This window comes from Salvelinus fontinalis, chromosome 38 (genome assembly GCF_029448725.1).
Source record: "Salvelinus fontinalis isolate EN_2023a chromosome 38, ASM2944872v1, whole genome shotgun sequence".
In the NCBI taxonomy this organism is placed as follows: domain Eukaryota; kingdom Metazoa; phylum Chordata; class Actinopteri; order Salmoniformes; family Salmonidae; genus Salvelinus; species Salvelinus fontinalis.
The window spans coordinates 18694145-18707619 of record NC_074702.1 but is presented as its reverse complement, the minus strand read 5'-3'; the positions used below and the strand labels follow the sequence as shown (position 1 = coordinate 18707619).

General features: G+C 39.6%; 1 protein-coding gene across 8 annotated transcripts in view; it reads right to left on the bottom strand.

Annotated features, from left to right (window-relative positions):
* Positions 1-13193, bottom strand: part of LOC129837899 (protein cordon-bleu-like) — a 63294-nt gene extending 50101 nt beyond the window's left edge. For 4 of the 8 annotated variants that reach the window (XM_055904404.1, XM_055904413.1, XM_055904411.1 and 1 more), the window contains exons 1-2: positions 13007-13193; positions 12473-12633 (exon numbers count right to left, since the gene is read on the bottom strand). In XM_055904404.1, coding sequence (XP_055760379.1) covers positions 12473-12525 — 53 coding nt within the window. In that variant the 5' untranslated portion in view covers positions 12526-12633; positions 13007-13193. Of the gene's footprint in view, positions 1-12472; positions 12634-13006 lie in introns of those variants that run through there. The other 4 variants (XM_055904405.1, XM_055904412.1, XM_055904406.1 and 1 more) reach the window with 4 other exon arrangements.
* Between the last annotated feature and the right edge of the window lie 282 nt (positions 13194-13475).

The following is a 13475-nucleotide window of genomic DNA, read 5'->3' as shown; positions in this document are numbered from 1 at the left end:
TATTCTTACTTGAGTCGTAACTGCGTAAACAATAGTAAAACTAGATAGTGCACATGCTCTACTTGTGTTGGGACCTGCCCTGAAGAGTCCATGGAAGTAATTCATGGTAGTCAGAGATGGTGGTGGCAGTCAGAGAACTATTTATAAAGACTAGTGCCAGGCAGTCAGAGAAATATTTATAAAGACTAGTGCCAAGAATAGTTATTCCCAGCCATATACCACCACCAACAATACATCACTTCTCTATCATCTTGCAAAAAGATTAAAGTGATCTTCTCTTGAAAAACAAATAGAAATGCCTGCTCTCAATCCACCTCAATAGAAACGTCAAGGTTATAGTTTTAGGGATACACCTAAAGTATAAATGAGCCAGTATGCTACAGCAGGAAAATAATCCCGCAGCAACAGGAAATGTGAATTATTATGTGGATTATAATGAATTAACATTTTTGTAGGGGTTGACACACATTTCATAAGGGAAATCAAGTCTGAAATTTCAAAGAGGAAATTACAAACTTGAGAAGACTTTTAAAACCTCAAAGAAACAAAATGTTTAAAATGTCCCCCTGCAACAGGGTGATCAAATTAAGATCCTATATCTGTACACATAAATGTAAGTAAGGAAAATGAGGGTGGGGCGGGGGGGGGGACTGCTTAGTGAGCAAAATGTTAATGGACTACAAGCTTTCAGACTTGAACCTGACCAAAAATACAACCCACTGCACTGGGTGTTTCTGAAGCTGGTCTGAGGCCCGTCTGGTCTGGGAAGACAAGCAGGAGTGTAGCTGGTGCTGAGGGACAACACTCTCTACTGCTAATGGGGAGTGTATTTTAGGTAACATTACCAGGGAACAGACAGAGAAGCATGGACAACATAGTGATAAGAGAATAAATGGTTGACAGTCAAAGGGTGAAATCAAAGTGAAGATGCACAGTGGATTATTATTTTAAATTATCATTGGTCCATATAAATCGACTGTAAACTCAAAACAGGCACTGAGAGTGGTTACTCTGCCACAACAAAAAGCCACTCAAGCATTTGAGCAAAAGGACATGTTAAAATACAGACTGTAATATACTTCATACGGTAAAATATAAACATCTAGTTAAAAATCGAATTTCAAATGTTTACAAGCAATAATAGATAGTTAATTGGGTATTAAAGCTGCATGCAACTGAAGAATTCTGCATTTCCAGGCTATATTGGACCAAACTCTTTTGTGAGGCAGGCAAATGAAACTGGGAGCCCTAAACTAAACCCCACATCAATCTGGAGACAATTTGGGCTGAGACCCATTACTACACGCTTATAGATGGTCCCTTAGCTCAGACAACAACACTAGGCCCAGGCATTTACAGTCGTAAACACACACACACACACACTGCTAATTAAGACTGTTGGCCTAGGTCTATACACTTCAGCATTTTCGACCTGGGACTGGAATGCTCATAGCCCCTAAAACACACACAATACTCCAATTCACACAAAAGAGAAACAACAAATAGACTCAAGCTAACTCCAGAGCAGTTATACTGTAACTATGTCACAATATACAGTGAGTATCCACATGGTTGAAACGCACCGAAATAGTAAGCGGGACTATTTTGCAATTGTGTTATCTTCTACATGACAATATGCAAAATAAATATAAACATAAAAGTAAAAACACATACTGTTGTGATCAGGGTTGGACTCCCTATAACATCCTATAGCACAGTAAGGCAGAGCAGGGCTAGGAGGAGCAGGGCTCTCTGGGCTAGCTAAGCAAAAAAGGCTGGCTGGTGTCTCAGGATGTCTGAAAGTTTTGTCCCAAATGGCACCCTAATCCCTATGTAGTGTACTACTTTTGACCAGGGTCCATACACAGCCTCAGACATGAATTACAGACTGCCAGTTATCCGCCTGTCTGGCATTTACAGGGCTTCATTTGGTAAAGTCCATCACTTTGAAACCACATCGTGCTTTAGTAGCCTCCACTAAAATTGCCTGCTCAGATTTCAAAATCTAGTCACCCAGGTATCAAAAATGAGCATTTCATCTCCTCAGAAGTGGACTGTGTCCCAAATGGCACCCTAGTCCCTTGACAGGGACCATAGGTCAAAATAGGACTGGGCGATAAATCAATAATTATCGAGGTAATTACTTCCCTCAATGACGATATAAAAACGTTTAGATTCATTTTTGATAATGTCGATATAGAATAATTAGGTACATCAGTCCATTTCACCTCTGTGACGCAGCAGGAATGTGCGGAGAAGTGACAATATGCGAATGGAGAGGTATATGCCCACAAAAAAAACACTTAGCATCTCGAGTGATGGAGTAGCCACTATTAACCACGAGTGATGTAGGCGAAAACAGTGGCAGTGATAGCCATGGAGAAGGAGCAGCTTACAACGAAGGAACTATTGATAAAAAGGGTACAACTGTTTCAGTAATTTGGAAGTGGTTTGGCTTTTTGAAGTCCGACAAAGAGCAAAACAATGTTCGGTGCAAATTGTGCCGTAGACAGGTGGCTACGAAGTCCTGTAATATGACAAACCTTTTTCAACATCTGAAGCTAAATCACTCTTTGGAACATGCAGGAAGTTTGAGTTTGCGCCACGGTATTGATAAACTCCCCTCAAGCACCAACCAATCTAGGGATGTTTGCCCGAAGCAGTCAACACTGACAGCGTTTATGCCCTACAAGCAAACATCGAAAACACAAAGACATCACAAATGCTATTATGCATTGCATTGCTAAGGACATGCTACCAATTAGCACAGTTGAAAAGGAAGGTTTCAAGAGGCTTATCAATTTAATTGACCCCAGGTACAGTTGAAGTCAGAAGTTTACATACACTTAGGTTGGAGACATTATTACTAGTTTTTCAACCACTCCACAAATTTCTTGTTAACAAACTGTAGTTTTTGAAAGTTGGTTAAGACATCTACTTTGTGCATGACACAAGTCATTTTTCCAACAATTGTTTACAGACAGATTATTTCACTATCACAATTCCAGTGGGTCAGAAGTTCACATACACTAAGTTGACTGTGCCTTTAAACAGCTCAGAAAATTCCAGAAAATTATGTCATGGCTTTAGAAGCTTCTGATAGGCTAATTGACATCATTTGAGTCAATTGGAGGTGTACCTATGGATGTATTTCAAGGCCTACCTTCAAACTCAGTGCCTCTTTGCTTGACATCATGGGAAAATCAAAAGAAATCAGCAAAGACATCAGAAAAATAATTGTAGACCTCCACAAGTCTGGTTCATCATTGGGAGTAATTTACAAACGCCTGAAGGTACCACGTTCATCTGTACAAACAATAGTACGCAAGTATAAACACCATGGGACCACACATCCATCATACCGCTCAGGAAGGAGATGCGTTCTGTCTCCTAGAGATGAACGTACTTTGTTGCGAAAAGTGCAAGTCAATCCCAGAACAACAGCAAAGGACATTGTGAAGATGCTGGAGGAAACAGGTACAAATGTATCTATATCCACAGTAAAACGAGTCCTACATCGACATAACCTGAAAGGCCGCTCAGCAAGGAAGAAGCCACTGCTCCAAAACCGCCATAAAAAAGCCAGACTACGGTTTGCAACTGCACATGGGGACAAAGATCGTACTTTTTGGAGAAATGTCCTCTGGTCTGAGGAAACAAAAATGACCATAATGACCATCATTATGTTTGGTTAAAAAAGGGGAAGGCTTGCAAGCCGAAGAACACCATCCCAACCGTGAAGCACGGGGGTGGCAGCATCATGTTGTGGGGGTGCTTTGCTGCAGGAGGGACTGGTGCACTTCACAAAATAGATGGCATCATGAGGTAGGAAAATTATGTGGATATATTGAAGCAACATCTCAAGACATCAGTCAGGAAGTTAAAGCTTGGTCGCAAATGGGTCTTCCAAATGGACAATGACCCCAAGCATACTTCCAAAGTTGTGGCAAAATGGCTTAAAGGACAACAAAGTCAAGGTATTGGATTGGCCATCACAAAGCCCTGACCTCAATCCTATAGAAAATTTGTGAGCAGAACTGAAAAAGTGTGTGCGAGCAAGGAGGCCTATAAACCTGACTCAGTTACACCAGCTCTGTCAGGAGGAATGGGACAAAATTCACCCAACTTATTGTGGGAAGCTTGTGGAAGGCTACCCGAAACGTTTGACCCAAGTTAAACAATTTAAAGGCAATGCTACCAAATACTAATTGAGTGTATGTAAACTTCTGACCCACTGAGAATGCTATGAAAGAAATAAAAGCTGAAATAAATCACTCTACTATTATTCTGACATTTCACATTCTTAAAATAAAGTGGTGATCCTAACTGACCTAAGACAGGGAATTTTTACTAGGATTAAACATCAGGAATTGTGAAAAAACTGAGTTTAAATGTATTTGGCTAAGGTGTATGTAAACTTCCGACTTCAACTGTACATGCTCCCTGTCCGCAAACATGGAACAATTTTCCTTCAAGTATAATTTTATGTGTAGCTCACATAATAAAAAAAGTAAGCTTTATTTAACTAGGCAAGTCAGTTAATAACAACTTCTTACTTACAATGACGGCCTATCGGGGAACAGTTAACTGCCTTGTTCAGGGGTAGAACGACAGATTTTTACCTTGTCAGCTCGGGGATTCAATCTAGCAACCTTTCGGTTACTCGCTCAATGCTCTAACCACGGTTTGTTCAGACATTCTTGAGTTTGACGCAGATATGCACCTTTTAAACATTATTTGATTAATATCGTGATAATTATCATTATCGAATGAAAAAATATATAGATATCGTGATAATCTATTTGCCATATCGCCCAGCCCCAAGTCAAAAGTAGTGCACTATACTATTAGGGAATAGGGTGCCATTTGGGACATTTTTCCCTCCCTGTGAGTGTTTTACAGGCTCCGTTTCACTTTAAACCTTCCTTCTTGTTCTTGCCATGTAAAATAAAGCTGCTAGTGCCTCTGTGATGGCATTAGCTGACAAAAGGAGAACACCCTAACAAATGGCCGTTGTCATAGTAATTTAAAGAGAACCATTTTACCAACAGCCAAAGGTGCTACCTTTGACATGTTCCGTTGGGGGAAAAAATGATGATCAATCTAATAACTGAGTCCTTCCCCGAAATGAGTGCCTTTTTGCGTCCCTTTCATATTTTAATAAGTAATTGTGCACAAATATTGAATTTGAAAAACCTGTTATATTAAATTAAGTGTCCTTTAATATAGACCATATAGAAATGCAATAAATCTGATTGTTCTATATGACTAAAAACTTTAAGCATTTTGATGTGTCCCTCTGTGCATCCTCTGTGACTTCCAGGAAGATTTTAACTTGGAGAAATGTTGGGGTTTTCACCATCATTGTAAATCCCTAGTTTTGTTGCTTTGATAGCCATTTCTGAAAACTATTAATTTATTTAAAGTGACCCCCCCAAAAAATGTAATAGTCAACCCTGCTGAACTCTTGCTTTAATTTTTTTATAGAAACATTGATCTAATAGTCAAATCATAGTTTAAAAGCAGGTGAGCTGGTTGTACACTTTTTTTCTCTCTTCTTTTTTTTTTTTTTTACAGTTTTCTGGTGTTTTGTGGTGTAAAATTGAGCGGATCGAGCATAACACATCAACCCTATTACCCAAACTAGAAATGTTTTAACAATTCTATTTTTTTGTGAAGCTTGCATTCAATTGTCCCTCCCTGTTGCACACAACAAGCTTCCATTCCACATTTAATATGAAGTCCTCAATCCTGTTACAGTCAACCCTGTTAATAGGCACTTACTATAGTAATTAGGGATGCACGATATATCGCTGAATATTTTGGAATCGGACGATATTAGCTAAAAATGCCAACATCGGTATCGGTCAATGTCTAGTTTAATGCCCTGATGTGCAAAACCGATGTCAAAGCTGACGTGAATACCTATATAATGTAGGTGGTACATGACGTAATGACGCCACGTAAAATGTTGCACTGTACGTGCAACACAACATTCCTAAACTAGCCCACAATGTCTGCTGTGAGGATCGAGCAGTCAAGTCGAGCAGTCATTTGAAAGAGTAACAAAATTTCAGCGAGACAACTCAAAGGCGAAATCCATTGAAGCCAAGATAATGGAATTCATTGCCCTTGACAATCAACAGTTCTCTGTCGTGGGTGATGTTGGCTTTCGCCATCTGGTCGAGCACCGGTACACACTACCATGTGCGCTATTTTTCAGATGTTGCCCTACCGGAATTACACAGTAATAGTGTCACTGCTATTAGCTTCACAACATACATACTATGGAACACAGTTTGGGTCTTTGCATGTCAAAAAACAATACAGTAGCACTGTCAAAGCTGTACAAAAAAGTCTGCAAACAAGCAAACACCAGACACGAACGATGTGTATACAATACTGTGTTGGTAATAAAGCATAATTTATTTGACCACAACTTCTGGGGTAGCTAGCTTTAGCTTTGTATCTAGCTAGCACCAATACAACCAGCCTGACAACAATGACCAGTAGAAACTTCAGTGATTTTCATTATTCTTAGCAATGATTTAGGAATCCTTGTGAGTAAGTATTAGCTAGGTTGCCACTTGTTGTTCGCCTATTGAAATTGAACTTCAGTTCATGAAAATAAATAGCTAGCTACTCAACCCTGTTGCCCAAAGCCAACGTTATAAGCAGCTAGTGAGGCTCAACCGGACTATGTGTGTTGAAGCTAGCCACAATAAGGATTAGCCACAATAGTGGAATTTGCGGGTTGCCTTCAAAATAAAAGTATGTCATTGACAGTGATGCAAATGAATACAAATTGTAGAATTCTGTCATACTTTTAATTTGAAGGCTAACCGCAAAGACCATTATTTTGGCTAATCCTTATTGTGGCTAGCTTCACATAGATGGATCCGACCACCATTAATCAAATAAGAACTGTCTTATAAATTCGGTTTATTTTAGATGATGACACCTAGCTATATAGGTAGCTAGCTCCCTATGGCTACTGAAACAGATTGTTTGCATCCATGAGCTAGCTAGCTTTTTTTTATGACCAGCACTGTAGGTGCGCGAGACAACTTTACCAGCATCATAGCATACGTATAGTTGTGACATATGAAGTACGAGTGATAGCGTAATCAATGTGTAATAACTACGTAAAAAATGTATGAACCTGTTCAATTATTATGTGACGTGAAGTCATATTCAGGTCCTGATTGGTCAACAAGCTTATTTGACACGTCAAAGTGTTATTTAACACGTAAAAGTGTTTAATAGTATATTTTTTGACACGCAAAGACCCAAACGGCGTTCCATAGAAATCCTGGTTGAGAATGAAACGACTGAACAAACGAACAATGAAACAGCACAGCAATTAAGTGAAAGAAAAAGGTTTTGATTATGTTTTACTGGTAATGGGGACATACGTAAATGCCAACAAAACAACATTTTGGTCAGTGTGGTGTGCGTATGAGTGTGTGTAATCTTTATTTAACTTGGCAAGTCAGTTAAGAACAAATTCTCATTTACAATGACGACCTACCCCGGCCAAACCCGGATGACGCTGGTCCAATTGTGTGCCACCCTATGGGACTCCCAATCACGGCTGGATTTGATACAGCCTGGATTCGAACCAGCGACTGTAGTGACGCCTCTTGCACTGAGATGCAGTGCAACGGACCACTGCATCCATGTGTGTGTGCTAACTATTTAACTGTACTAGAATGCTTAAAAAGGCCGCTATTTTTTTTAATATCGGTATCGGGTTTTTTGGCAAGGAAAATATTAGATATCGGTATCGACCAAAAATGTCATATGGGAGCATCACTGATAGTCATTTCTTTATTTTAATCTTCTTAGGGATAGCCCCCTTTTTTTCAATTTTAGCCTAAAATGACATACCCAAATCTAACTGTCTGTAGCTCAGGCCCTGAAGCAAGGATATGCATATTCTGGGTACGATTTGAAAGGAAACACTGAAGTTTGTGGAAATGTGAATTGAATGTAGGAGAATATAACACAATTGATCTGGTAGACGAAAATACAACCGTTTTTTTCTACCACCATCTTTGAAATGCAACAGTTCTAGCCATCACCTTGGTTGTAATTCCGATGGTGTCCACAAGGCAGCAGTGTATGTGCAAAGTTTCAGACGGATAACTTGAAGTATGAGCAAACTACATGACATTTAGTATGAAGTCGCCCAGGTACATTCGGGCAAATCGTGAAGGAGACATTTACATTAAATTTTTCTGCAAGAATATCGTCAAATCTGTATACTTGGACTTTGAATTAGCTTTTCCAGTATTAGTAGCCATATTATAAGTTCAACATTTGCAAATCACCCAGTTTTCATAACTCCATATTCTTATAATTTTTGTCCAAAAGGAAAAGGCTTGCTGTCGCACAAGGTTAGCGGCAACATTTTGCTACAGATACAGGGTTTCCCCTTTACTCCCGTAAAGCCCAGCTCATTGGCTATCTAGCTAGCTTTGTCAAATAAGCACCAATCGGGGTCAAACAAAGTTACAGTCAATCAAGTCAAGACCGCCCGCGTCATCGGCTGCCATGAAGGCGTCGCTCTCTGACCAAATTTAGTGTCCTATAGGATATACTACACACCTAATGATATAGTGAAGTCTGGTTACATTCTAGGATCTCTGAGGAATAAATACAAATGTGATTTGACTGGTTGAAACAACATTTACGGTTACAGATTTTCACAGATTCCTTTCTTTGCAAATTGAACGAGTGGAAATACAAAATCGATCGCGCATGCTATATGGACCTTTTTAGGATATGAAAAAGGATTTTAACAAAACTTCATGTTATCTCTGGGACCCTTTGGATGATAAATCAGAGCAAGATTTCAGAATGTAAGTACACATTTCACCTTCAGGAGGTGAATTTATCAAACCCATCGCGGTGAAAAAAGTGTTTTGTTGTTAGGAGCTCTCCTCAAACAATAGCATGGCATTTTTTTGCAGTAATAGCTACTGTAAATTGGACAGTGTAGTTACATTAACAAGAATTTAAGCTTTCAGCTGATACAAGACACTTATATGTACCGACATTTGTTGTTTCTCTTAAATCTGCGATCGTGACACACGGCGCTTCATGATTTACAACTATCCCGTTACGCCGATCCCTAAGAAGTTGGGAAAACGTGTTTTTTAATAAGTTGAACGTGTTCTTCACTACAGAAAATAAATAATTTTCTTTGCCAAGTTACACTGCTCAAAAGGCACCTAATCGATGGAACGACCCAACTACTGCTTTTCTTGGCCAGGGATCACTTGAAAAAGAGATTTGAAAAATGTTCAGTCAATGGGAATAACCAAGGAAATGGCACCACTGGTCTCCAGAGGGACAGGCAGAGCAGAGGGGAATGTTCAGCAACTGCTGTCTTTAAATAACCACTATTCATCATGTGCTTTCTGCAACATGTCTAGGAGGTGATTATATAAAAGCCTTCAGCAGGGTGGAGGAGATACAGGACCATGGGTGCAAAATACAAAGGATTTTCTTTACTTTCAAGTAATAAGGGTTGTGGACTTCAGCCTCCCATAACAACACCAGTAAATAGATTCTAACACATTATGACACTGAAGGATAGAACGTGTTCCTGCACAAAAAAAGATACAGAATAATAAGTATAAAACAATCCCATACAGTACTGAAGTGTCCGATTTACTTCTGTAAGAAGATTCGCATTACACTGTATGATCTAATTGTGTAGATTAGGATAGATTGAGTGCGCAACACAGCAGTTTTAGAGATTATGTTTTGTGTTGCCTTCACCAAACGGGAGCTGCAGCATATGGAGTCAACAACAACAGAGGTGACAAAAGAACTACAGAGACAGTACAAATTCAGTAACAGCCACTGCAAAAAAGCTTCTGTTATGAACTGGCCCACAGTTGTTTTCCAATCAGTGGTCATACATGTATTTTCCATAGAATTCAACTGGAATTCTCTGCCAGTCAATACATACAGTACTGTATGCTATGGCTTTTGATGTGTCTGCTGACAACTACCTCAACTAAAGAGAGAAGAGAAAAATAGTTTTTATGCTTACAATTCATGAAGTGTATATTTTTTTCTTTTAAGAATATAGCCTCATATATACACATACACACACGTTCAAAAGTTTGGGGTTACTTAGAAATGTCCTTGTTTTTGAAAGAAAAGCACATTTTTCTCCATTAAAATAACATCAAATTGATCAGAAATACAGGGTAGACATTGTTAATGTTGTAAATGACTATTGTAGCTGAAAACGACCGATTTCTTATGGAATATCTACGTAGGTGTACAGCAATCATCACTCCTGTGTTCCAATGGCACGTTATGTTAGCTAATCCATGTTTATCATTTTAAAAGGCTAATTGATCATTAGAAAAACCTTTTGAAATTATGTTAGCACAGCTGAAAACTGTTGTGGTGATTAAAAAAACAATAAAACTGGCCTTCTTTAGACTAATTGTGGAACAGGGGAACCCAAGAGCAGACTCAGACGAGGAGACTGGATGACGTAACCAAGGTATTTATTGAAACACGGAGCGGGTTGCTGGAACCCAGGTGCGGAGGCTGAGGCTGGAGCGAGAGGGGTTGAGACAGGGTAAGCAGGTCCGGAGGGTAATCCAAGGGAGTAGTAGAGTGGGGAATCCAGAACAGAGTAGTAGGATGACAAGACGTGGGACTGGAGACAGGGACCAGAGTCAGCGCGGGCAGAGTGAGCAGATTATGATCTGGCAGCATGAAAGTGGCAGGGCTGAGTATTTGTAGAGGTCTTGATTATGGAACAGGTTGCAGCTGGTGGGGATCTGCTCTGACTCCAGCACACCTGTCTCCACACACACACACACACACACAGAGGGAGAGAATACTGGAGGAGTGGCGACAGGTCAAGGAGACACAGGATAAGCAATAGAGGGCGTTGCAGGAGCAGATGTGACAGTTGAGTATCTGGAGCATCAGCATTTGTGGGTTTGATTACAGGCTCAAAATGGTCTGAAACTCATCAGTCTATTCTTGTTCTGAGAAATGAAGGCTATTCCATGAGATAAATTGACAATAAACTGAAGATGTTGTACAACACAGTGTACTACTCCCTTCACAGAACAGCTCAAACTGTCTCTAACCAGAATAGAAAGAGGAGTGGGAGGCCAAGGTGCACAGATGAGCAAGATGACAAATACATTAGAGTGTCTAGTGCAAAACGCCAGTCTCAACGTCAACAGTGAAGAGGCGACTCCGGGATGTTGGCCTTCTAGGCAGAATGGCAAAGAAAAAGACATATTCTCAGACTGGCCAATAAAAAGAAAAGATGAAGATGGGAAAAAGAACACAGACACTAGACAGAGGAAGATTGGTAAGAAGTCATGCCATACCCTGTGGACGACGCTTAATTGGAGCCAATTTCCTCCTACAACAGGACAATGACCCAAAGCACAGCTCCAATCTATGCAATAACTATTTAGGAAAGAAGCAGTCAGCTGGTATTCGGTCTATAATGGAGTGGCCAGCACAGTCACCGGATCTCAACCCTATTGAGCTGTTGTGGGAGCAGCTTGGCCATATGGTATGTAAGGAGTGCCCATCAAGCCAATCCAACTTGTGGGAGGTGCTTCAAAAAGCATGGGTGAAATCTCTTCAGATTACCTCAACAAATTGACAACTGGAATGCCAAAGGTCTGCAAGGCTGTAATTGCTGCAAATGGAGGATTCTTTGACGAAAGTAAAGTTTGAAGGACACAATTATTATTTCAATTAAATCATTTTATAACCTTGTCAACATCTTGACTATATTTCCTATTCATTTTGAAACTCATTTCATGGAAAACAAGGACATGTCTAAGTGCCCTCAAACTTTTGAACGCTAGTGTGTGTATATGCATGTATGCATGTATGTATGTATGTATACATACACATTGAACAAGAATATAAATGCAACATGCAAATTGTTGGTCCCATGTTTCATTGCATGTTGCATTTATATTTTTGTTCAGCATTTATTTGACAGAGCTACAGTAAGAATGTAAAACGGGGGCGGCAGGTAGCCTAGTGGTTAGAGCCCTGGACTAGTAACCGAAAGGTTGCAAGATCAAATCTCTGAGCTGACAAGGTATAAATCTGTCCTTCTTCCCTTGAACAAGGCAGTTAACCCACTGTTCCGAGGCTGTCATTGAAAATGAGTGTTCTTAAATGACTTGCCTAGTTAAATAAAGGTGAAAAAAGACTGACCGTCCAATCACAAATGAGCTTTATGCAACGCAAAGGCCTGCTAGGTGGAAAATAGGCTTTCTCCATGTTTCTCGTGTCAACTCACCTTATGACCAAGTTGGTCTCCATCACCATTCCTCAATATTATGATAATTTGATTGTTTAAACAGTTATTCAAACACAATACTTATTCACATACATATTTGGAATGGGAAAGACAAACAACAGTTATTAGAGACCTCAAATTCCTCACACTTACCCTATTGGAGGTTTTGTGGCTGTGTTGACTTCTCCAAAGTCCATCTTCTGCATGTGGCACTGACTGTTTTTACTAATATCCAACTTCAATGGTAAGTGTTTGGCTATCCTCAATGTTTTCCTTTTGTCCTGTCATCAAGGACACCAAAGCTCTACTGATAGCTAAGCACATTGATATCCAAATAACCGATAGGACAAAAACAAAAAAGTGTTATTTTATCATTCTTAAACAAAATATGGGTGCTATTTTTCTAACGAAACAATAGTTGAGAATTGTTTGGTTACTTCTAGGCGACAGTCAACAAAATGTCAGTAGGCTAGGCTATTTAAAAATAATTACACATTAGTTTCACATCAATTGCAAAATAGGATTTACAGGTCCATACAAATGTGACTGCTGAAATTTGACAGTAATTTGCAGACTGAAGTCCTGCAACATAGTAACAGTTGTCTACACAACAACAAAAAGTCGCAGCGCAGAGACACAAAGTAACCACAAACTTTCAGGATGTGATAGGTATAATAGTGTACTTACGTCGACTCAAACATTGTTTCAATTCATTTTCATATTCTCATAGCAGGTAATTGCAAAGCGATTTCGGAATAATTCGTGTATATGCCTGTTGTCCCTGTTCTAGTCCAAGCCCGCCTTCGTCAGCACTCTAACGTCAATCATGCTCATTGGGAATTCACTGCCAGCTCCAGAAGGCGAGCGAGCGGTAGGACCGGGACGCACACAACGCGACAGTTTTAATTAATCTCTTTTTTATTTTTTTATTACTGAGACCCACATTTAACTTAAAACACACACGTTTTGATCGCTGTTTATACATTAATTTAATAAAACTATGCTACTATAAAGGTATCATTTGAGAATAATTTACAGTAGCACCGTTGAAAGAATGAGTCCATTTCGTAGGCAGGCTGTAAGTGGCACTATCTGGACATGGTGAGCATATTAGATAAAAGGTTACTTCTATTGAGTTAAGCGAACGTATCGATAA